General features: G+C 30.7%; 2 protein-coding genes and 1 long non-coding RNA gene across 8 annotated transcripts in view; 2 read left to right on the forward strand and 1 right to left on the reverse strand.

The window, feature by feature from the left end:
- Positions 1-1390, forward strand: part of LOC111027781 (box A-binding factor-like) — a 42497-nt gene extending 41107 nt beyond the window's left edge. The window contains exon 8 of one of the 2 annotated variants that reach the window (XM_022306198.1): positions 237-1390. In XM_022306198.1, coding sequence (XP_022161890.1) covers positions 237-526 — 290 coding nt within the window. In that variant the 3' untranslated portion in view covers positions 527-1390. The remainder of the gene's footprint in view (positions 1-236) is intronic. The other variant, XM_022306199.1, reaches the window with a different exon arrangement.
- On the reverse strand, positions 549-10039 carry LOC111027783. The gene is made up of 3 exons (XR_002603848.1): positions 9959-10039; positions 4106-4671; positions 549-2296 (listed from the first exon to the last, which is right to left on the reverse strand). It is a non-coding gene; the product is annotated as an uncharacterized LOC111027783 (long non-coding RNA).
- Positions 7758-20429, forward strand: LOC111027782. Of its 5 annotated transcripts, none has more exons than XM_022306201.1 (8): positions 7758-8029; positions 11221-11408; positions 11677-12686; positions 13032-13204; positions 14814-14942; positions 16215-16323; positions 18658-18847; positions 20073-20429. In XM_022306201.1, exons 2-8 carry the CDS (start codon positions 11224-11226, stop codon positions 20161-20163), a joined length of 1887 nt encoding a protein of 628 aa, XP_022161893.1. In that variant the 5' UTR covers positions 7758-8029; positions 11221-11223; the 3' UTR covers positions 20164-20429. The 5 variants fall into 5 exon arrangements, with proteins under 5 accessions (XP_022161893.1, XP_022161895.1, XP_022161894.1 ...); XM_022306203.1 differs by lacking the exon at positions 7758-8029 and adding an exon at positions 8041-8177; XM_022306202.1 differs by lacking the exon at positions 7758-8029 and adding an exon at positions 10188-10390.
- Positions 20430-26703: the final 6274 nt, after the last annotated feature.

Below are 26703 nucleotides of genomic sequence, written 5' to 3' on the forward strand. Positions count from 1 at the left end.
TTAACATTAATATGAGTTCAAGTACTCAAGTTTTGATTTTTTTTATTATATATGATTCACACATACTTTTAGTTTTTTAATCCCCTTAATATTTTTGTAATGAAAATTTTGACAAACTGTATTTTCTTACCTATTTACTATTCTTATGTAACTTTATGTATTATTAAGTAGTAAATTAGTAATTATAGGTTATAAATTAAATATAAATACTGATTTTGCATTTTTGTTTCTTTTAGCGTCTGAACATAACTATAGTGACTGTCACCGCACATCCGGCAGTGTTTTGAATCATGGCAGTGCCAGTTCGGGTCTTGCATATACCAACTTGTACCAAACAGCCACACATATGACACCTGCATACTATGATGTCATCAAGTCAGAGTCATCACAAGAGTCTATCAACAGTCCACATATAGTAAGCCTTGCATCTGCCAACAACAACAATAACAACAACAACAACAATAATAACATAAACACCGGCAACAAAGATAGGCCTAGTGTTCTAACCATGTCTGTTAATTCCTAAAAATTAGTATATTTCTATTATATTTCCTTGATTATTCTTTAGTGTTATCAACCTTGTTGATTTCAATATTATAATAACTATTTATCATTAACGAACAAACGAAAAAATTATTATGTTTTATTTATATTATTATTATTTACAATATTTAACTAATTACAATATATTTTATAATTTATAATACATACATTACTGATTGGAATGTAGGCAATTTTCAAAGACATTATATTAGGAGTTTAATTTTTTTCAAAAAGCAAAGACTGCATATATATTTATATTCTGTTCAAGAAACAAAATTTATAAAACTTAAATTTATAATAAGCTCATATAAGTAATTTTATTTAATCACAAGTACAATATTTTATTTTATTTTTTGTTCTAGTTGAATCTCTATATAAAACACTGATTTGTTAAGTAGCATTTACTGTCTTGTACATTCTTATACTTGTAAGTCCTTTATTTATTGTACATATATGATGTACTTAATTTGTTAATATTAATATCAGTTGCTTGAAAAATATTATTTTTGTTTTTAAGTCTTCGTTTTTGATCAATTGGAGATTGTGATTAGAAAAATTGTTGAAATATTTTAATTAGTTGATAGTTTAATTTAAAAAAAAAATATTTACTGAAACTGAAAATTATAGCATGTTAATTTCGAAATATTTGTAATCATTATTATTATAATAGATATATTTGTTGTTGTAAAATTGTAATTATTTAGTCATAGTTCTGAGCAACTTATATACTAATTTAAACGTTTGTGATCAATCGATTTATTTTTACACCAACAAACGTTTAGAACTATGTAAAATTCATTTCATAAAAATTGCTGTTTGATTATAACAAATATTATAGTACTGAAACTATATGCATTTTAAATCATTTAAATCATCTTAACAGAAGTAAGTAACTATTATGTCAGCATTATTTTGAGTGATAAAACATTTAAACAATTGTAAGTATTAAGTAAATAAATCTTAATATGTCATTATAATGTGACTATGAAATTATTACTTAGGTTTCAAAATATTTTTTACTTCTATTTTTTATAGATTCTTGTCATTTTGTCATTTAAAACTGTTAATTTAATATTACCAGCAAACAAATTACAAATTCAATTAATGGAGTGGATGTAATTGGATATCTTAAATTCGAAAAACGGATGGCCGTAATTTAATTTTTCTATTATTTATCGAGTTTTGAATATTATGATACGTGTAGAACTCTGGCAATAAATCGGGAGGTTATAATATAACGTCGTCTCAATAAATATAATGTTGTCAAATCGATTAACAGATGTGCGGCCGCGGCGGCGGATGGTTAATCGAAGTAATAAAGATTAAGGAAAGAAATCGCTTTTTCTTGTGTGCACTGCCGACTATGACAAATAATCGAATTTTATTGCCGATCGCCGGCTGCGGTGTGGTCGGTACTTTTATAGCGGTCCAAAATTATTTAATTCGTTTGATAAACGCTCATCGTAAGGATCAATAAAAATAATAATTTGTTGTGATCTTACCGTGTCTGAATTTTAATTTCGACAGACTTACTTCCCGTACAGCATCATCGCGGTCGTCCATGGAATCGTACGAACCCAAGGTGCATCGACGGAACTTGTATGGTAACTTATAAGTAGACAGCAGTAGGTTTATATGATATGTGCTCCAAATATGTGTTTTTCAAAAACCGTTTGTCCCGAGTAAATTTTCAATTGTTTGACAATTTTTTTTTTTTATTTGCTTCAGACTCGTACGGTACACAAAATGATGCCTAAAAAAATATACATACACGTGACTTCAGATGTACAGTTCGCTCAAATTAAACTGACCCCTTCACTGCAAATTAATTTATAACTAGGTAGGTACCAAAAACTGCTGCAAGTTTTAATGTTTTTGGTCATTTGTCATTTCATAATATAACAGTCATAAGTCATACATTATTGAAAACAATTTAATAATTCACACATTAATTTGTAAACAACCATTTAACTTAACATTTTTATTTAATTATTATTATAAGATAATATATTGGATAAAATATATTATATTGTGTATATAAACTTTTCAACTTAAGTTAAAGTCTTCTAAAATATCAGTCTTTTCGTCGCCCCCCCTCAAAAAAAAATGTACGAATAGATAGTATGTCTGGCGTCTACGATCATGCCGTACAGACTTCATTATATACCTATATTGATGGTTTTTTTGAGTCCTTGAGTAAAAAATGTCGTATACTTGTAATTTGTAAGTCATTAGGTCTGTCTGGACGGTGCAGGTCGACATTAGTCGTGTTGTAATATTCTACACCAGACAGTCAATTATTAGTCTCGATGTAAATGGTTAAAATATTTTCGGATTCTTATCGAAAACCTCTCTGAAGTTCGTTCCACTGCAGTATACGCCTGCAGGCTACGACAGACGGTTTTTCATACGGTATTGTGACGTAGGTTTACTCAAATAAACGCTTTTCTGATCACTGACCACTGTGGTCATGTAAAATTATCTAAATTACGATCGAATGTTGTTTTAAGTATATGATATAAATTTTAGTTTCTGTTTTATTATTGTTTATTTTGTATATAATATGTGGTATATATATATATATATATATTGCAAGTATGTGCTATTTTGGTATATATTATTATAATATAATATTAAATTTTAATATATTATTATCAACGACCAATGTACCTAAATATGAGTATTGGCACCTAATTTGAATTCTTTAAAACTGTTTGTATTTTATGCGTGAGAGACTAAAGCCATAATGCATTATTTTTCTGTTTTTCTCATAATATTCCAAACGAATTTGTATATTTCGACATCAATAATTTATTATTTTTTGTTCGGATTCATTATAAATACTTTTACGCGTTACCGATATCGGTTGATTACAGAACGTCCTACGCTTTTATTTGGTAAATGCGGTAGGCACTAGGCATGTGATTATAATATGAATATCTACGAGTAATCAATGGTGGTTACTTCCTTTCGCACTGGTCTGCTTTTGTACGTTGCATATTATAATGTTATGTAACTTATATTATTATATTAGTAAATATTTTTCACTTTATACATTTTATACATTTTGACGAAAACTTATCTGCTCAATTTTCTTTAATATGAACATCTGCAGGTTATGTAATTTCGAGGTACAATTGTTTTTTTAGTGTTATCAATTACATATTTATATTTATAATATTGCATTTCATGTTAAATACAGTTCCAGTTTAAAGACAGTTTAAAATATTTCACGTTTAGGTTTACCTACATTTCTTTACATGACTTATAAAAAAGCTAAATTGGTTAAATAAATACCATGTCCGTTCATTTAGAAAAATACTATTATGGGTGATGGGTAGGAACAATGAAGAATGCCAGTATGCCACTGTTGTGCACCTCAATACGTCTCTGGGCTAAACAATGGATTCCTAGTCTAATGTATTTATTATTTTCAACTAATATTATAATAAAATATTGTAATTAATATGTCTTTATATTTACTTAAGTTTTTAAGTGATAAAATTGTGATTTAGTAATTGTATTACTAATCATTTATTTTAGGTATAGGTATTATAGGTACCTATATAATCTTGCTAAATTTGAAAAATTAACAATAAAACTTGATTTTTTCCTATTCATTTTTCAGTCCGGTATTGTGCAGTAAGATATTTTCGAATTTCAGTATAATTTCATGAACAATTTGTACTTTTACTGAACCTGAAAAAAAAAATATATCTTTAAAAACCGCAATTATAGTATTTTACATAATTATAAGTACCCTAGCTATTGGCCTCTATTGAACAATTAATTTTGACTTAAATAATAATATATTTGATCATCGTTTAAAAACATACAGATGGGTACAAGGTACCTATATTATATTGTATAAAATGTGCACCGAACACATGTCATATACCAACGTATTATTAGATTGAATGGAGGATTTGAGAAATGAGACTGACATGATATTTTTCTTGTAATATGTTTTCGCCGTCTAATTGTGTACATAATATTATAATAGTTATTATTATTTTATGTAGGTAATATATTAACGGCAGATCACGAGTTGTAATGACTAGTGTTGACATCGTTGTTTGACCAATTTTTATGGAGGTGCCAACTCAATATGATGTAGGTACATCCAAGCTGTAATAAAAATCAACAACAAATCATTATATTACTAAATTTTAAATACCATTTAAAATTTAAAATATTCAGTAGGTACCTACATGCAAACATTAAGTAGATATTTTAAATACCATCACTTTATACTCAAGGAAAAAAGTATTTAAAATTGTATTTGGTACTAATGTAAGTAGGTAGGTACTTGAATTGTTTTACTCAAATACTTAACAATACCGTCATAGACTAAATACTAAATATACTCATTCGTGTATTAACTTAAATAAAAGTTAGTACAGTAAACAAACATTGAATATTAAAAAAATATATTTGACAATGGAACTTTACTAATGAATCATATGATAATAAAAAATTCGTGAATCTATTATAAACATAGATATATAGATTATGAATTAGATTACTATAACTGAGTCAGTATGCTTATATACTATTGAAATTAATGAAGCAATAATTTTCCGCCATATTTATGTTAATAAGAATATGACATTGTAAAAGGGGAGAATAGTCAAAATCACCACTTTTCTGGGAGCAAAAATAAATAAATTTCTGTGTTGAAAACAACGACTTTTATTTATCTTTTTATTGATGCTTTAGTAGTTTAGTATAAAAAAGTACAAAAAACTATAGATCGATTATACATTTTGATGATAAAACTGTAAAGCATTCTTTTACCACAAGATTGTCAAATAATCAAAATATAACCAAATTTACATAGGTATTCGTAATTTATTGTATTTTCTTTTTTTTCCTACTTTGTACCGTTCATATATATCTAGGCAAGTATACATTTATATACCTATACGACCTACCTACAAAACGTTTTGAGCACAATTAAATTCAGTGGGTCGTTATTTTTAGTGATTATTAAAAGCTTTTTAGTAAATATTGTTATTGAAATAATGTCTTAAGAGGACGCTACACCCGCATGTGTAGTCACGTAGAACATAGCAAAAACATGTTTTGCGCGGGAAAGAACCGAGAAAGCTACAGTCATAATTAAGAAACGAAATTTTCACCACATAAAAAGGAGAACTTTGGCTGTGCAATACCGTTTTTATTTTTTCGATATCACTTATATGAAAAAAGTTCTTATTGTTTCAAAATACATTTGTTTTTGTATTTTTCAAACTTGAATAACTTTTTTTGTACTTCCGATATCGAAAAAATAAAAACGATATTGCACAGCCAAAGTTTTCCTTTTTATGTGGTGAAAATTTCGTTTCTTAATTATGACTGTAGCTTTTTCGATTCTTTCCCTCGCAAAACATGTTTTTGCTATGTTCTACGTTTATGAGACGGAGACAACACATGCGGGTGTAGCGTCCTCTTAAAATCATTATATTTCTCCATAATTAGGAAAATAAGGAAAACTATCGTATATAAGTGAGCAACATAAATATCATAAGTTAAATAAAAACTAATATAGTAATAGGTGTATTTATATTCATTGTGAGGCCATTCAAACCCATTTGTAAGGGGGGGGGGGGCTAAAGGTTTAAACTCAGTATTTGCACATTATAGTTTTAAATCAATTATCTTTTATAAAATATATATATTTCAAACAGATAACTTCATAGTTCATACCCAATATTTTTCTATACGTCTCAACAACGCGAAACTTATCTATAATTAGTAATTGTGCGTTAAGATATAATACATTTTTCTCTGTTATTTTTAATATACTAGAGTGAATTAAATTATTATCAAATTTGAAGGTGATAATATTATTTAGGGCCTTATGTAACAGCTATAAGTTATTTTTAGTATTTTAATTTTGTAGCAAACTATTATGACTATATTTTTAAATTAACATAAAAATAAAAATTTTTAGATTATTACTGAAAAATAAACTATACAATAGCAGCAAGTATGGAAGGGAGTATAGGCTTCCTCCCCTATTGAAGAAGCTCCTGATAAACTAGTTACTAATATAAACTTATCAGTCATTAATTTATTATAATCAGTTAAAATATCACCATCACTAAGCATGCGAACGAATACCAATTTATAGAGGTGAAGTATTCAAGGAAATATTTTACATAGGTATTCTACGTGGAAAAAAAGACCACGGAGTGTTCACTCACTCACTCGCTCATCGCGAAACTATATTCATTAATCACTTAATCGTGTTTTAAATACAACTGTTTCGTATGTTTTTGGTTTCAGGATGGTCAGTAGACGACATTTTAGATCAGGATTAACTACCCATATAATAACAATAGTATGATCCCATACTTACGCAGTTACGTCGTACAATATTATGTATATTATATTGCAACGTAAGGATTTTCCTAATATTATACCACAATATCACCCTACATAAAATAATAATTTCCGTAGATCCGAACGGACTGTGGATTAACAGGGTTTGGACAAAGCCAAGGATATGATAATATTATACATAAACGCGACGGACATAATATTATACCGAACCACCGAAATACCCAATCGGAATCGCTCCATTGTTATCCTTGGGCACGATTAATCCTCGTGTAGCCGATCTTTTTTTTCAATCATGATTTAGCTATAGGCGGCTCGTCTGTCGCATCCGGGGAGACGAAGCGAATACTTTATAAACAGTATAATAATACTAATCTAGATATCGGAGTTTTCTCCTCCATAATATTATTTCATAGACGACATAATAATATCTACATATTATTATATTATTATACTTATACAATGCAGAGTAGAGATCAATGACTATTATTTACCCGAACACGCACTTATTGCTCGCGTGCCGCCGGTTAGAGCATGATACGTGACTAGAGCGTAATATAAATTATCTATACACATCAAGGAGAAAAAAACGGTTTTTGAAAAGTAACTATATTATATAATATGCGCCCACTTCAAAAAAGTAATATATGCCGCCATAATACAACATGTATGATGCATATATATATACGTATAATATATACGGACAGCGATGTATTTCCACTGACACAACGCGTACCTACCTATATATGAGTGTTCACACATGCACACGCACGATTTGTACGATTATTGGTTCTAGTATATTATAGTATAAAGAATGGCAATAAATTATAAAATATTATGATCTTGCCTAGTTACGATTTGTAACCGCGCGCGTACGAATTGTTTTTTTTTCGTTTCGGTCCTGGTATACGCGCGACAGTAGTGGGACGCCGCCGTAGGTGGAGCCAAACTCATAACGCGAGAAGTTCTGTACAAGACAATTATCTTTCAGGAGCGTACCTGTCAAGTGTCAGATCGGTTTTAACGGAGAGTTCCACATCACAGGTTCGATAAAAAAAAAAAAAAACCAAAGATAAATTTCACGAATATATTGTCGCGATAAACTCGTGCCGTGAATCCAACACTGTGTACTCCAACACAGGTAAGTCGAATCTCATTAACGATATTTTGTTAGAAGTAATCTTTTTTTATTATTATTCTAATAATAACAACTACATTCTATCGACTTCGTTTTTCGATGGACTTAATGACGCCATGTCATGTCGTCGTGAAAAACCGTTGTACCAGAAGTAGGTATATTATTGTATTTCGAATGTATTTGTTAAAATTTTTATGCTTCAGCGTACGACAAAAAGACATGCCGTGCGTTTTATTAGTTATTATTATTGTTAATTAATGCTTTATTTACGAAATGCAAGATTCTTCGAAATTAATTATCGATCTTACGTTGAACTCGTTGAAATAATATATTAGTCACGGTGATGTTTGATAATACGAAATCATAATACCCGGTAACTATAAACACGAGTAGCTCATTTATCTGGGCTGTAACTAAGACATTCGTCGGAATTTAGAGTTCAGTTAATTTTCGTTAGTAGAAAATGAATAAAATTAATTAGCACACTAGCAATTACAAACAATAACTGTATTACATTTAACGCCTCTAATGTTTTACATCGACTCTGCAAGATTTACGTATTTGAAAATGATCCGTCACAGTGTTGTACTATAAGAACCAGCATGCAAATGTGTAGTTTGTGCCTTTATTACCAGGATTAAACAAAAATGTACGAGTATATTATAGGTACATAATAACGTAAACTCTACCTCTCGCTAACCTAACGGTTTCAACGTTTTTAATGTTTGACACAAACTTGGTCTGGTCAGACCACTGTAATTTGGTATCATAATTAATGTAATTGTAATTTGAAAAATGAATAATTATTTGATAAAATATAATTAAATATAAATTAATATGAATCGTACATTTTATTGTATTCATATTTTATGTTATTTATTTAAATAAAATACAGATTAATAAATCGAATACAAACCTGATATAATTTATTGATTTTAAATCACATGTTAGATTTTTCATGTGACTGAAAACATCGTTTTCCGGTAGTTTTTAAAATTTATTTTCACAAATTATAATTTTTTCTGTTGCTAGTGGTATAAAATGGTATATTCATTTCAGATGTTCTTATAAATAAATAAAGTGATAAATTATAATTTTTAGCATATATATATTTTTTGAATGTAAGTATTCCATAACTGAATGTTGATCACGTAGTTATCTTATTATATTATATATACGTTTAAGTTTAGACAGATAAAGGGTGGAGTTGATAAAATGTTCAAAGATAAAATACTTTTGAACTACTGCACCACCACTCCTGTCCTAAACTTTAAACGCCTGTTAGATAGCCACGTGGTCATTATCATGATACATGAGAATTTTAAGAAAAATATAGGTATTTTTAATTTAAGCATGATGATATTTATAAAAATCAAATGTATTTTATATCATTTTAATAAAAAAAAACCCGATAAGTATGAAAAAATGACAAATGAGAAAAATATTATGTACTGAAATTGCGAACATAGGAAATTATTGTGATAACATTTTGTTCGCGAAACTTAAACCTATTATATAATTTTTATATTTATAAATTATATAATTTATGTCCATTAATATGAAATGTTGTTTAGTACGATTGTCTTAAAAATTGCGGTTAGGTATACCTACTGGAAGAACGAACAATTTTTTTTTCAAATTAAATGTCTAACCTATGTACTGTAGTTTTTCTTTGCAGTTGTTTGTGTTATTATATTCGGTGTTGAATCATCTATATAGTTATTCAAAGACGCTTAACGCAGCAGTGGCACTTAAAACGAAATTAATATAGATCCGAAGTACCTGTACAACGTGATTACGAAACAAATAGTCACACCACGCAATGTTCATCCGCTGGTGTATAAAAAACATATTATAAGCCTCCAAATGTACAATTGAAAAGCTAAAAAAAAACCTCAAAGCAAACACGAAACTTAAGTGTGTAATGTGTACCTTTTATAATCCCCTCGGAGATAACAGAAATCGTCGCCAAGTCATTGCGCATATTACGATGATATACTTGTTCTAGTTCGGGCGTAATATTAATGTATTTTGTACTATTTAATTTTCTCGCCGAGAAATCGGTTTCGATTGAACAAAACGCGCGACAACCACTATACAATATACCTCCGTCCGACGCGCACCGCATAAACAAGCTCGTCGTGACGTCTTGCAGTAAAGTTCTGGTTACGGTGGTAAATCGTTACTTGTAACGCGGTAGATAACTGCACACTCGAGTCTTGTGGTAGAACTCTTCGCCCGGCGATTTGGGTGTATATGATTTTGTTGTTGTTGTTGTTGTTGTTTCCCGGACGTTCCGCTCGATAATGACGCACCGAACGACCATGTCGTCGAAACGCTACTGTCGGGCACGATAGCGCCCAGGTAAATTATTTATTCTTTTCGTGTCGTTGTAGTCTTTATCACGCGAACCGGGATATCTCTGACAGGAAAGTTGGGGTAAGATTAGACAACGGCTATTCCGAATATATTGTTGTGTATATAATATTATTATGTTATCGAACAAACGGGCGACAAAGATATCGGGGCACCCGTTTTATCTCATCGGGTTTCGAGATAAAAAGATGCACTCGACGCGGCGGCACACATTCAAAATACCAGTCTCACGCTAGTCGTTCGGCCTGGTAGTGTCCCTAAACCCGATATGTAGTCCGATAGTCCGTTTGCGTTCGTTTGTACCGAGTGTGTGCGTACCGTATGTTTGTGTCTGCGTGTGTGTTTGTGTGTGTGTGTGTGTGTGTGTGTGTGTGTGTGTGTGTGTGTATGTGTGTGCCGAGTGTCATGTGTATGTGTGCGCGCTCGCATAACGTGTAGTAATATTCGTCGTTTGTGTAGAGAATATAAATATTATATTTTTATAAATAATAACATAATATTATGTGCGCACGTTTTTGTTGTCAATGACGTAAAAAATATCGTGTTTGATCGGTCTGGCCGTCCGGACGCCGTGGTCGACGTCGGCTTCACTCTCACTTCTTTCGAGTTTGACCCACAGACGCGATAATGACCGTTGTTTGTTCCTCTCTAACGTCCTGGGCACAATGTCGTACGACGTCAAAAGTGATACACATATACATATATATTATATATATTATATGCATTATATATTATAATTTATATTCATAATAAATAATAATATACGCATCACGGGTATATAATAACATGTATTGAAATTTGATAAATTAATGTCAAAGGGCATGGAGGGCGACGGGACTTCCAGAGGGGTGATAAGACCCGCCCCAGCTCATATCAGGACCATTACGACGTCGGGTCATATAACCACCGTACCTAACATCGAAGGACAGACCAGGAACGAGAGCAATGCGGCAGACACCATGTCGCAGTTGAAAGTGCAACAACAGAGAGACTTTGGAAATGACGGGTAAGTGCAGTGGCGGTACGATACGTGATTGTCTAATAGTATTATCATATAACGTGTATATCATAGTAATTATTATGGAATTCCGTCGTTTAACTGTTGTTAAGTTGATTTTTTTATAACGCAGCAATATTGCCTACATATTATATTATGCGATACATATATAGTATATACACTATATTATGTATATGCTGTATGTAGGCAATTGGTATGCCGATTGCGTATAATATACATATTTATATTGCTTTTATTTTGTTTCTCCGGCCATTAGGTTATCTAGAAACTGTACGCCTGATAATACGGAATGCGTACCGACGGAGGTGCTTATGGACGGGTTCAACGAAAACGGCACGTCCGCTGCCCACACTCCCGAAGAGGCTGCGTCGCCGGACGAATACCAAAAAGACCTTAGTCCACCCGCTGAAGCTATCCGACTCCGGAGGAACGTAGACGGTACCGAAGTAAATCTGCAAATACCGATGGAAAAGTTGGCCTCGTTCCACGGGTACGTGGCCGCCGCCGAATTTCCCAACCATAATCAAAGATATCAACGAATTAGATATTTGGAGTACCGAGGACAGTCACCTGAGGATGGCGGTGGTGGTGGTGGAGGTGGTTTTGAACAACCCCTGATCAAGTACGAACATCATCAGCAACAGCAGCAGCAGAGTAAAATGGATCCAAATTCCAGTTACGTGACTTTGGAATCGGTTACGGACGTCTATCAACAGCAGCAACAGCAACAACAACAACAACAACAGCAACAGCAGCAGCAGCAACAACAACAGCAGCAACAACAACAACAACAGCAGCAGCAACAGCAACAGCAGAATTACCAGCAACAAAACTCATACCAGACGTACCAAACATATGAAACCGAACAACCAGTGACTGACATTTTCAGCATATATGATAAGGAGAGTCACGGCGGTGGTGGAGATTACGGTGTAAAAGCCGGTCACCAAAAGGGCGGTTACGTTCAACAGACTCTGTTGCAGCAACAACAGCAACAGCAACCTGAGTATCAAGACGATGTTAACGGTGGCGGTGGTGGCGGTGGAGGTGGTGGTGAAGGACAACCGGACTTCTGGGGACCCCATGAGCAACAAGTAGCTGATTTCACGACGGCGGCAAACGAGACTCTTGCAGCGGCCAATGCGCTGCAAATTCAAGAAGTCGGACTAGGACCGCCGGACGGAAGCATCCAAGTGACTCAGCAGTATGCCATTTTCCAGACCGGTAATCCCGGACCGTCGTGGATCGACGAACACTACGATCAGAGTACGTATACATAGGTGGTGGTTTACCCTGAAGTGCTGATTTCGATATTGTATTTTTAAGACAGTTAACGATCAATCGGTCGGCATATACAACGTTCTTTGTGCCGTAATCACATCGGGCGAAGGGGCGGCCTAACGCCCCGTCAAATGGGTATTTTATACATTTATACACTTGAATTCAAAGTTTACTTTATACGACTAAGTATAGTATACTGATTTGAGACAATTATATATAATAATTAATCACTCTTTTTCTCTGGGGCTCCTAATAAGTGCCATATAGATATAGTTGTGACACTATAAAGTGAAACACGCTTTGACGATTATTGTTTGTTGGTTTTTGCAGACGGCATTCTGAACGTGGACATGAAGGAATGCGTGAATTGCGCGGCCAACGTGACGCCCCTGTGGCGGAGGGATGGCACGGGCCACCATCTGTGCAACGCGTGCGGCTTGTACAACAGGATCAACGGAGTGAATCGGCCGCCGGTCAGGTCTGCGCAGAAGAAAACCACCCAGGTACGATACGACACGACAAACCGATTATGACTACACGTATATGGTATTAATGTATTATTATTATGCCGGTATATTATATTATGTAATATCATGTTTAATTTACATAAATGTAACCGGTGGGCTATACAATAATTGAATAATATACTATAGTATATTGCGTACCATTAGTTGATTAATAGCCGGGTCATCGGGTCATGTATACCGTTACGATTGAACGATTTTGGATTAGGACCACAGAAAATAAACGTACCACCCAAAAAGAGGCTATTAGATAAAAGACTCATCGAGTTTAAGAGTCAAATTTTTAATTTATTATTTTAATTGCATAGTTTATCCATGGGTATAAGACGTGTATAAGTTATACAGTATAACGATCTCATTGGAACCTTACACTGATACTTAATTAATGTTTATGTAGTTCTAAGAATTAGAAATTCGTCTAAAACCAATAGGCATAAAAAGTACAGGCACATCGAATGTCTGCAGGATTTTCTATACCTACATAAATCAGAAGCATATATGTATATATTATAGAAACCATACAAATCATATAGTTAACACTTTTCCGCCTTACACTAATACGAATAGTCGTTTTTTAATAATAATAGTACCTACGAAGGTACTAGGTATAATAAATAGTGATATTTGTATCTTAAATAAGCATAATCCGTGAGTACATTAGTGTAGTAACTCGAAAATTGAAGATTTTGGGTTTCACGTCATGTTTTATTATGGAAAAAATGGCATTATTTATAATACATTAATACTCTAGTGTATAATGTCGTACTGTAAAAATTGAATGCTTTAAACTGTTACATTAATATAGGGTAATATTATATTAAGATATTAAAAACTCGATTTTATCAAAGTCTTCAATATTTTAGTTACTACACTAATGTAAGTACTAAGTACTCTCAGTGCGAAATATCGTCGACTATTTGGAGAAAATGATCATTTGTTAGTTGGTTTTTCTTCACCAATTGGGTGATTAAACTAATTACATATATTATAGTAGTTTGGCACTGTAAATGAAAGCAAACAATACACTTATATAAATACGTTTATCGAAATGTCAAATCGTCCGATAACATATATTTCGATACCATATCATCTTAACGGTATTGACCGATTGAACCTCCACGAGCACGTATTATCATCTATTCATAATCATCGCAGTATACTCCATATTATTATTGTACATGGACCAATGTCGGGGAAAACGTCGGCAACAATAACGACCGCTTAACAATGAGTAATAAACCAACAACGAAGATTTACATGCTATTATAATACAAACAGCATAATACCCTTCAAAAAATGTTCCCGTTCACGACCGTGTGCATCACTACAAGCCGACTGCCGCGGCCTGCGGATGATCAGAAATCGGCCATAATCATAATAATATTATGTGCTCACTATATCGATAATAATGTGTATATGTCATCCGAGTATATATAATATATAATAAAATATCATAAATATTTAATTCATAAAATGACACTACAATAACAACAACAACAATAATAATAATAATAATAATAATGCTATAATGTTGTGGTCACTGTGTCTTCTATAATAATGATCTCATGATTTGTTTGACGCGTTCCAGCAAACGGGGAACAAACGTTCCGGAGTGGCCTGTGCTAACTGTTCGACAAATACGACGACTCTGTGGAGACGAAACAACAACGGAGAACCAGTGTGTAACGCTTGTGGTCTCTATTTCAAATTGCACAACGTAAGCTATTGTTCATAAACGATCGTACAATATGTTTATATTATACATATATATATATTTATATAATATCATTATTCTTTATTATTATACAACGTTGGTACCTATTCGACGTGTACGCTTCGTCATATTTTACACATTAGTCGACATAAACAGTCGTAATAGGTAGTGTGTTATAAATTATAATAAATACGTTATAATTATTATTAGTTTTGTTCGCTTGCAAAGTCGTAGCCAAAGTCAGAGCTGTTTATTCTTTCATTCTATTTGGGTATGTGTGTGTGTGATAATCGTAAAGGTCGGCCGATATTATTTTTGTCTACAGAATATTTTGATTTTCACTCTCGAACTTAACATTATCCTGACAATTTGGATGATGTAAAATAAAATAAAATAATATACCTATTATACGATTCGGTTATTTGTCAACCGACGGGTTTGTACATAACGCGTCCTCCTCATACGATTTACAAGCGTTTTAGAAAACGTATCCAAAGGTTTGTTTTACTTATCTCGATTCTCGGTTATTGTTTAACAACTCGTAGATATTATTTAAATTTCTGCGATCGGTATATAATATACTATATTCATGGCACTATTCTCGATTCCCAGTTCCCACGGACCCAATATATAATATACTACATGCAGCTATTATCTGTTTGCTCTTTCGTATTTTCTAAATGATATTGTCCCGCAGCCGTGTTTCGGTCTTTCCTGACCGGCTTTTGCTTTCGTCCGTTGTAAACAATAAACATTTGTAGTATATGAGAGGAAAAAAAACGAAAAGAATATTCTCGGACCAGACCGGGTGTGTACCGCCTACTGTTCCTGCGCAGCGGTGTAGTAATAAAAGTATAAAAACGTTTCAAACATTTTCTCGCGGGCTAAAGAGCTAAACCAGCGCCGTATGTTGGCAAGCGTTTTCGTTCCCTCTTCGCTCGTATTTCGAACAATAATTACTTTTAATTCGTCAGTGGCTCCTATTTTGGCTCATATCGCGTCACCCGGTGTGTAAATATCCGCAGAGAGCGAAACCTTTTCCTCAAACCACCTTCATAGCCGGGCGTGCGCACGCTCGCGTCTGCATACAACACGTCACACAAACACACACGCACGCACAACAGTGTACCGTGTGTCCGTGTACCGTGTACCCACGCCGTATTATACGTGCACCGGATGGCTGTTGTGTGCGGTTTGTGTCAATATTAACTAGGAAACCCAGATGACTAACTTACTAGGGTTTGAAAATAAACATTGTCTCATGGGTGATTTCAGGTCAATAGGCCGTTGACGATGAAGAAAGACGGCATACAAACGAGAAAGAGGAAACCAAAGAACCCGTCCATCGGTGGTTTCGGCCAAAACTCGTCGTCTAAAGAGAAAGGTATATAATAATAATAATAATAATAATAATAATAATAATAATAATAATAATAATAATAATAACAATATTAAATCGACCCAATGTACAATGTTCTATACAATATTATAATAATTATATTGGTACCTATCCATGTTGTAATGGCTTTTGTTTTATTTTTTTCGGTGAAAAATATGTTGTGTGCATTTGGGGGAGGCTTGGTGGGTAGTGAGTGGCACGACCCGAGCGCATGGGATTTACGGTCTTATCAGCGAGTGTGTCAATATTGCAGTGTTTGTACAAGGGAATAAGAGGTGAAGTGCACAAAGAGTTGGAGGTGTACCGTGTACAGCTGATAAGGAAAAATGTTTAACGATCTCGTGGCGGCGGTAAACACGGTGACATAAAAAAATCAACTATATTATAATAACAGTGAGCCGAGTTTTGACACATTGTAGTATTCGACGTACATTGCACGTTTTGTACATCTTTCACTGAGTACTAAAGTTTAAAATCGATTTAATTTTTACCTTGAATATATTAAGTATTGCCGTAAATATGTTTGTACAAATGCTTGTTGTATCGTCGCAGAGTTTGTCATACCTAGTTTAAAAACATTGTGTTTTTCACATTCATTGAATTTCAGGTCATTATACAATTCAATAATAATAATTAATGGACAATAATAAACTTAGGTACCTATTCGTTAAGTATGTGGCCTATCTTGTTGGGTATTCGTTTTAGTTTTTTTGGTCAAATTAAAAATCGTAAAATTGGGTTATTTTACAATCATTAATAAAAATATAAAATAATACAGGATTAAATTTAATAATTTCAAAATCAGTAAAAAAAAGTGTATAAGAATATTGAATATCTATTACAGCAACATGTCAAAATTATTCAAAAAATATCATACAATTATTTTACTATAAGAAAACTTTATTTCATTAAAAAAAAAATGTTTGGCAATACACTTTTTGTGTATCACTTAAAATATATCTTGCCTGTTTATATCGGTACCCATACGTTGTCCGTACATATTACAGATAATCGTCTTGGTATAGGGTCACATACTTAACTCGATTTTCTTTCTGTAGGTAATATACTAAACGAATACCAAAACATAATACATTAATAAAATAAATTATGAAAAGTCACTTGCTCGAGCTCGGCATATAGTTAAAGTTTATACTTTACTTTATTCGTGCTTAATCGAATGCTGTATGAGTAGTAGTAGAAAATATCAATGATAAATTATTATAATATTATTTATAAAGTTATATAATATGTTCAAACATGTTCATTTAAAAAAACTAATCAGCATAATAAATATAAATCAATTTCATTCAATATAAGTGATTTAGTTCTATAAGCTATGTACAGTTTTACACGAATCGATTATTTTACTTAGAGTTTAAATAGAACTGTCCATTATTTATTTATGTAAGACTTAATAATGGAAATATATAATAATTATTGTTTTACAGTACAATTTTAAATACATCATTTTAAAATGCATAAATGCATTACAATTATCAATTAGTAATTACATACTTTAAGGGGATTGGTGGTTTACAGTTTTGAAGGAGTTCAAAAAAGGCAATTTTAAAATTACATGTATTTACATTTTTTGTTTTCAAATTGGAAGAAGTGGACCGATCTCAAGTAGACATTTTAACGAAATCGAATCAGTTTTAAAAAGTATTATCGCATTACTAGGTCGATCAGTATAGTGGACAATATTGGTATGTTTTGGTTAAAATAATTGTCCACCGACGATCCCCTTAAATCGTAAAAATAATTATTTAATAACTGTACAGTTATGCTATGTATTAAAATAAAGTACAAAACGCAGTTATAATATTATTAGATTAATTACCATTTAAAATAAATTATTAATAAAAAAAAAGCATTCGTTCACAAATCTGAAATTACAAATATTATTAATTCATGATATTATAAATTAATATTTTGTTTAGGATTATAAATTTATAAAGCTTCAGTTGAATAATAAATTCTTTAAATTAAACAAAATAGTTTTTAGTTAAGAAAAATTATAATATGCACTTAACTATGATGATTAAAGTAAGATATTATTCAGGAAAAATTATTCATTATTTTGAATGTTGTAGAATAAGTTGCGTTTACATTTTTGCAAGGCGCTTTTTATATTATTTATATTTTGTTTTTAATTCCAATATTCACAATAGTAAATTGTTATATAACTTTAAAATATTAGTTGAATAAAAATAGTTAAGTAGGTATTTATTAAACTTTTAGAAATTATTATTAACATGAATTATTTTCCATTTGTTTGAAATAAAGATAATAATAATAGTATGACGTTTCATGTTGTAGGAGAAGTAACAACAAAACTCCTACTTCCTCACTTGTTTACTAATTCATCGGATAACAAACATCAACACGGACATCTTGGTTATGACCCAGCTGTGATGACATCACAAGAACACTTCCTGCCTCACGGTTCTCAAATTCACATCCCTTCATTACCCCCACCGCCAACAAACCTTAACCGTCATGTGCCTAAGTAAATAAACTTAAATATTTTTAAAACATTCATTACACAAGTTTGATTTTAGTTATTAAATTTGGAATATTGTACGCTGTATGTAAAATATATTTTATTGAAATAAGGAACTATACCTCAAGTGCTTAAAAAAATCGATTTCCCAAATTTAGTATCTACCTAGGTACTGTGGCCCAATTGAGTTAAGTAACGTAGCCAAAGTACCCACCAAATTTAGAATCTGGGATAAGTGAGGAATATGTTTATTATATTTTTCGTTATTTAAATACTTTGATAAGGGGTTGCCGAACATTCCCAATAAGTGAGCTTAATTTTTCATTAAACATTTTAAGAATCTAGTGATCGACCACTATTTATTTAGGAATATTATTTATATTAAATATTTGTACATGGAGCATGATCATAAAGTGTAATAACATTCTTCTTTTATTATTTGAAATTGTATTTTTCCTTGTATAAAGAGCGTAATAGTGTGTTTAAGATTAAGCTCGTGAGCAACCGATATTGGTACCTACTCATAATTAATTTTTAATACAATAGACCAATATTCCAATATAGATCGACCAGTTGGCGACCCCTCCTTAAAAGCTTTAAATGTTTCATGCATAGTATTACATAGATAGTTTAAAAAAATTATTTTTTTGATTTTATAATTTATTTACATAAGTGTAAAAACTACAAACAAATCGAGAAAAAAATTAAAATACTATGGGAAAATTATGATATATCTAGCGATTTATGTACCTACAGGTTACAAGTACTATATTATTTCTTGTGATGATTTAGTTTAATTTGTAACTTACCTAAGATTTGATTATAAATGATCAAAATGTTTCATCTTTAATTAGTTTTATGATAAACTGGAAATTCTTAAATTGTCTGAACTATTGGATGAGACGAGTGCCCAACACTAGGTATACTTATATCTTATCTATGGATATTTGATGATTGACAGTGTATTGTAAATTTGCAACTTATACTGTATTTCCACTTTTATTACACTTGAAATTTACCTATACTACAAAATTAATTTTTCTCATCCATATCATGACTTTTCTGCAACGGTAATCTTAAAATAAAATTATAATGAAGAGTGGGCTTAAAGTAAATTATTTTTTTTAAGCAAGAGGTTTTATACATGTATAGAACTAAACATTATATTTAAATATCGTAATACATTCTGTTTTATAACTAATCTTTTTTATTTTTATTTTTATCTTATTAGTAATGGGCAATCGATAGAACAATTGGGATCTAGAGACATGCTAACCAGTGTGATCACTTCTACCGGAAATCAAAATGTAAGAGATGATTAATCACCAATCAGTATACAATATATATTTTAAGTCAATGCAATACTTTTGTGAACATATAATGTAATTTTGTTCAATTTAGTTTTACCGTTAAGAATATTTGTTGGTTTACAAATTTATATAGTAGTGATCTATAAAATGTTATACAAACATAGTAAGACGTTATAACATACAATATGATCATGCACTTTAAAGTGATAATTGATGATAATTATATATTACAAAGATTTGTGGTGAAAAAAATATAGCTAATTGTTTATTTTATTTAACGTATGTGTATTCATTTAATTAATTAATTTACTTAGAATAAGTTACCTTTAAATGAACAATATAGATAGTTGTAAATTGAATAATCAAATTAAGTAGCTTTATACTAAATAACTTAACTAATAGATTAAGAAAAATAATATTTCAACATTCAATATAACTGGATTTGAAAACTACAGTACCTAGTAAAAATATATTTATCGTTGTAAATTGAAGTTTTTTTTTGTAAATATAATTTCATTGTGTTATATATTTCAATTTTTTTTTGCATTTAATTTTTAAACCTACTAAAATTATAATTTTAAATGTTAAAATAATTTACCATTAATGAGCTATGGAATTTTATGTTCATTATAACTTGTTACTAACCGTTATTATAAGTAACTTACGGTTAAATATTTTTTAGTTTAATTAAGTTTTATTAAGTTTTCTACTAAAGTACCGAGTACTATGTAGCTAGTACTCTAATAAATAGTCAATATCCTCTGTTATGTCCTAACTCTTAACTGTTACAAAATGAATGGTATATTATTTCTTTAAACAAATATTTAATATTTTTGTAAACATTGTTCTATTATTACTTTTTAAGATAAATAATTGAGTATAGCCTATAGTCTAAACCCTGTATGGGTACATTCATAATGTTATTTTTCAGTTTTATATATTAGCTGATTTTTTTAAAATTTAGACTGAACTTGATTTTTGAGTAAACTATATAAAATTAGGTGTTTTAAAGTTCTAATTTTAATTCTAAAATTTAAATGTACTTACTAAAAGTACAGAAAGTTAAAATGTATGATTTAGTACAAGATATAAAAAGACTTATTAATTTATAGATTAAATATACATAATTTTAGGCCAGTTAGGTGTTCCATAAGTACTAACAATTTTTTTACACTAACTAACAATTTTGTAACTGATTTAATGTTTAATTTAATTGTACTATCAGACCATTAAAAAAAAAATTTATTCTGTGTGAACCACAATGAAGTAATCTTAAATTGCAAATTCTGATATGTATTAAATATTCTAGTTCAAATTTATGTGGTTGAATACATTATAATTATTGTCCCTATAACCTTGTACTCTCTACCCCTTTGCATGCATATATTTTTGGTAGTTTTTATTATTGTTAGTCAGTGGCATACTTACTTACACAGTTTTTATAGAAGGAAGCAAAATAGTTTTCCATCCCTAAATAATTTCTATATTCTATACCCAAAGTAATACAATATTATATTATATTATTAATATGTATAATGTATTAATGACTAAAATAGTAAAATATTAAAATGTTATATAATAATATCAAATATGATATTCAAAAATATAAAAATTCAAGAAAATACCTCCCTAACTACTTATTTTAAAATAACATTTATATTGAATACAATATTTTTGATAGTATAAAATTGTTTTGTTTTAATATATCAAAAAAATATTTAATAATTTATGAATACCCGAGTAAATAAATTATAATTAATTTTAATTTCGAGTGAAATATTTAAAGTTTTTTGAATAACAAAAGTAACAAAATTTTATCTTCAAACACTCATAAATAATTATTGTAAAGTTGCGCATAATTTGTTTTTAATTTCCAGTATATAAACTTAAGGGGAATTTTGTATTAAATCTTAGGTGATAAAATTAAAATAACTACGAATTTTAAACTATACAAAAGATTTAAAACATTTTGTGGAATGTTTATAAAAGAAACTGTGATCATGATGTACATATTTACAATATTTTTTTATTTTTTTGAAGAACTACTTATTAATAGAACCTTGTATTACATTTTCAGAGTTTTTTACTCAAAATAAAATTGCTATCATAAATACATTATAATTGAAAAAAAAAATGTAGACAATTAAAAATATATCTTTACTGGTTTACCCAGGTAAATGACATTTAAAGAGCCTAAGTATTTTGATAATTATATCTTGTTTTTTCTGCTGTATAACCAACAGCAGATGAGGCTCTGTGTGAACAATATTATATAATATTATATCTATTCCTCAACTATATAATGTCTAGTAAATGATGATATAAATATTCGGTACAAAATTCAGCTACACAAATATTCATTTTTTAATTGCGACATAAACACAAAATTGATTTTGTCATAAATTGGTTTTGAGTAAAAAATTTAGTTTTCCCAATTATTTTTTGGTTTTTCCCGGTTTTTTATTAAGCGTGCTGTGAATCTTCACTTTTAACCAACTACATCCTATTTACCAACAGAAACTTCCATCTATGTTGAAGATCATATTTATATTTATATATTTTAACGGATATTATCCTTTTTACATTTTTGTAACAATATACAAATTAGTAATTTTATTATTTTCAACATAATAAAATACTGAAAATCAATTCTAACAATACTTTATGGAAATCTAAAACCAATATCCCATTCGTTTTTTTGGAGGGAGGGGGAAGGGATGGTACACAATTATTTAATTTATTTATTATCATTTTGCTCATTGATATAAATTATTAATTCATCTAGATTTAACCGTTTCCGCATTATTGTGACCAACAATACGATATTAGATCATCTTTATTCTACTGTGTTTTCGCATAACGCATCAGTGGTTACTAATTTGTAGTAGGTATTTATATTTCATATAGTTGAATAGAGTTATTTCAAATTTTGAAGTGTAGTTCAGAATAAAATATTGTATGATGATATTATGATAATTGTAAACAAAAGAAAGTAAAATAATTTTAATTTAAAAAATGAATGAAGCATACCCATTTTAGAAACAAAATTTAATTCATTTTAAAAGTGTGCCAAATTTTAGTCAGGTAGTTCGATTCACACAAGCCCACATCTTAACTGGAGACGTTGCATTTTAGTGCGTTCCCACTACAAATAAGTAATAATAGTAATATAAGAATTGAAAAATCGCAGAAATTTGCTAATGAACGATCTTCCAAATTGCTCAGCTGTGTTCGATCGACTATCGAGTCATTACTTGAGGTCTACATTTTGATTTGCTAGTTAGTTATTCATATTTTTTAGTAGCTACCTAATCAATAAATTAAAATTGATTATTATTAATTGATATAATTACTATAATAATTTATTGTAAAGCTATATATAATATACTATATTAATCAATGATTTTATATTCTCTCAATGTCTCCGGAATGGAAGATGAACATTAACGTATAAAATATTATGTAATATTGTATATTTGTATAGTAAATAAATTTATTTTCGAAATAGATGGGAAAAATGCTTAAAGCCTTAAACCAGTTGATCGGTCATCGAAAAAGATTTTAACTCTAAACAGTATCATATAGAAGATGTAATATATAATAATATAATAATAAATTAATTAGTAGGTAATATTATAATGTGTGTTTGTAGTGTTTGTACAATGTAGGTACTACTACCATCTACCGGTAATTCTAACTGATCTCGGTGACGTGTGCCAGCCGTCGGTCATTCCAGTACATACGAAACGAGAACCTATGTTTTCATGTATACAAAACAATAATAATAATATGTAAGCAAGTAGTAGTAATAAGTACATAAAGTAAACAATAGTGCCCACACCCGTCCGACGGCATTAGCATTAATATTATTATGCCTATTTTACACGGTCGGTAGCACGTTCGTCGCATTCGTACGAGTGGCGTCCGCGGTGTCGTCGATCCGTGTTGTATACACAGGGCGCATCTCGTCACGTATGTCGCCGAAAGTAACTTTTCTGTTCTAGCTCTGTTATTTGTTTAATTTAATACTACTTATTGGAAAACAAAATAAAAAATCGTGGTCTAATTTATCAAAAAAAAGTAATTATTCATATGATTTAGAAAATTAACAATTATTGTACACAGTGTGACACTCGCGCTGTATAATGTATAAACGACGACGACGACGACGACGACGGCGAGCATAATAATGTATTATATTTTACGTAAGTATTAGCTATATCGCAGTACTGCAGTAGAACAAACCTCGTCGGAGTTTACTGCAGTGGCCATATACTCTGTAATGATATAATAATATTATAATACCCTTGGTAATACCTTTTCACCAGGGTCTGTGCCCTGTGGTGGTCGCGACTCACCACTAGGGGACATGATAAACGTAACGGGCACCCATCTATTATAATCGTATATTATTGGCTTATGAAAAGGGGTGTTTGGGCCGTTTGGGGGTTGTGTCGAATTCCCCTCCTACCTTCAGCCATGCCATATCAAATTATTACACGAATTAAATTTTAAAGGAATAAACATTTGAACATTTATTTTATTATTATCATTACCCGGAGCGCGTAAAATAGCCTAATATATTTTTTTTAGTTAAAACTAAAGTCATTGATTGTATGTATGTTGTATAATATTTATAATTAACACCCCCCTTACATAAACCCTAGTTAGGTACGCCACTGATAAGTAATACAGTATACGTGGGTAAATTGAAAAATGTCCAGTCCTATAGGACAGGGGTGTACGGAGTGTCTAACCGTACGGACATCGGTAAACGTAATTTGATATGTTTTGATCTGTCTAAAACAAATACTATTTGTAAGCTATTTGCTATCTTACATAAACATGTACAGCTGTACGTTTCCTCCTCCAGTTCTATATATGCCTATGGTATGTACTATATAGGTAAATACCGTGGACACGAAAACTCTCAATAATCGATCAAAAATCTGTCCTTAACACTATTTAGTATTTATAGATTCGTCATTTCAGATCTTGTACCAGAGAGTAGACGTTCGACGAAAGAAAAATGTTGACTGCCACTATTACAAATGACAAATGTTTGTTCCTCACATGATTATTTATTTTTTCAAAAATATAGGTAATTCTTCCGGCCTTCACATTGCATTCGAAAATGTCATTGAGTATTAGATAATACATTATAATATATACTTATATATTTTAAAAGTTCCAAGTGCTCGTATATAATATTTTTAAATAACAAAAAAATAACTGAAATTATTATCATTCATTTAAATATCTAATTTATGTCCAAATTTTAACTTAAAATATTCATAAAAAAAACTGTGTTTATACATTTTTTTAAATGTTTGGTTACTGTATGAACAGTATGAGAAACCTTGTTTTAAATTTTCAATAATTAAGTATACAAATTGAATATTTGATCAATTTGTAAATTGTCGTGATTTTGATGAATTTTGTAAAAATTTGAACTTAATGCTTATAAAAAAAAGTTATTTATTATGTATCTATAATACTTTCAAAATTCTATTGTAACAACCTATGAGGAACCTAATATAACATTTTCAAGTTTTTTTACTCAGCGAAAATTGTCTTATTGATATTTATAGAAATAAAACTAAAAAACTTGTAAATATTAAATAATAAATGTATATAAATAGCTCAAAAAGAGTAAACATATTTTGAAAATTATATCATGTATAGAAAATGCTAATAAAAACATTTGGTGAACAATTTAAGTATCTAAAATTAATAGTTAATTAAAATTATTCGTTGCTTTGTTAGGCAATGCTCTGAGTATACTTACTGGCGGTCGTTGCTAACACTCGGATAGGTGACCATCCGGGTTTTAACAACACATCCTTTCACACTTACAAATACGTGTTTCAAATCAACGGTTTCCCCCTATAAACAGGTAATGGCCATAGTTGCCGGGCTTTAGATCGGCTTTAGAAAAATCATTCGATGAGAAATTGTTAATTAGCAGGCGAATAATCGCGTTGTAGACATTTGAGCTTTAAACGTTCTCTTTGGCGTTTTTTATGTCTTATAATATTGGGTATAATTTTATATTGTTACTTGCGCATTACCTAAAGTCCTTCTTATTTTGGCGTCAATTATATGAGTTTTTATTTTTTTGCGCTTATGTCATATAGATATATATCTGTCACCACCTTGAATTTCTTGTTCTGACGTCTAATTTCCCGAGCTGGTCGAAGGCAGCTGCTCAAAAATGAACTTTTCGTTCGTCCTGCTGAGTTGTCGTGATCGTCTCTATGGCTGTGCCACATAGTGTGATGAGGAACGTAGGTCAGTGGTGTTCGACATTCCGTCCTTCGTTCTTGAGCCAGTTTGTAGCCAATCACTCTGTAAAGCGATTGGGATCATGGATATGTTGGCAGTGTGTTGCTAGGTCGGACAGGAGTAAAGAAGTTTGCTGTTGTTCCCAAAATACAGTGGTGCACAATTATGTCATTATTAGATGATTATTGTAAGGTTACGGTCCTACAAGCGATTTCCTTTCAGAATCGTTTTTCATTGTATTCAATGATTTATCAATGAATTCAAATA

The sequence above is a fragment of the Myzus persicae genome, unplaced genomic scaffold (genome assembly GCF_001856785.1).
Source record: "Myzus persicae strain clone G006 unplaced genomic scaffold, MPER_G0061.0, whole genome shotgun sequence".
In the NCBI taxonomy this organism is placed as follows: Eukaryota; Metazoa; Arthropoda; class Insecta; order Hemiptera; family Aphididae; genus Myzus; species Myzus persicae.

Coding starts and splice junctions, on each gene's coding strand:
- LOC111027782 (XM_022306200.1), top strand. CDS start 11,030: ATGACCGTTGTTTGTTCCTCTCTAACGTCCTGGGCACAATGTCGTACG. Junction 11,409..11,676: donor AGAGACTTTGGAAATGACGG/GTAAGTGCAGTG, acceptor TCCGGCCATTAG/GTTATCTAGAAACTGTACGC. Junction 12,687..13,031: donor CGACGAACACTACGATCAGA/GTACGTATACAT, acceptor TGGTTTTTGCAG/ACGGCATTCTGAACGTGGAC.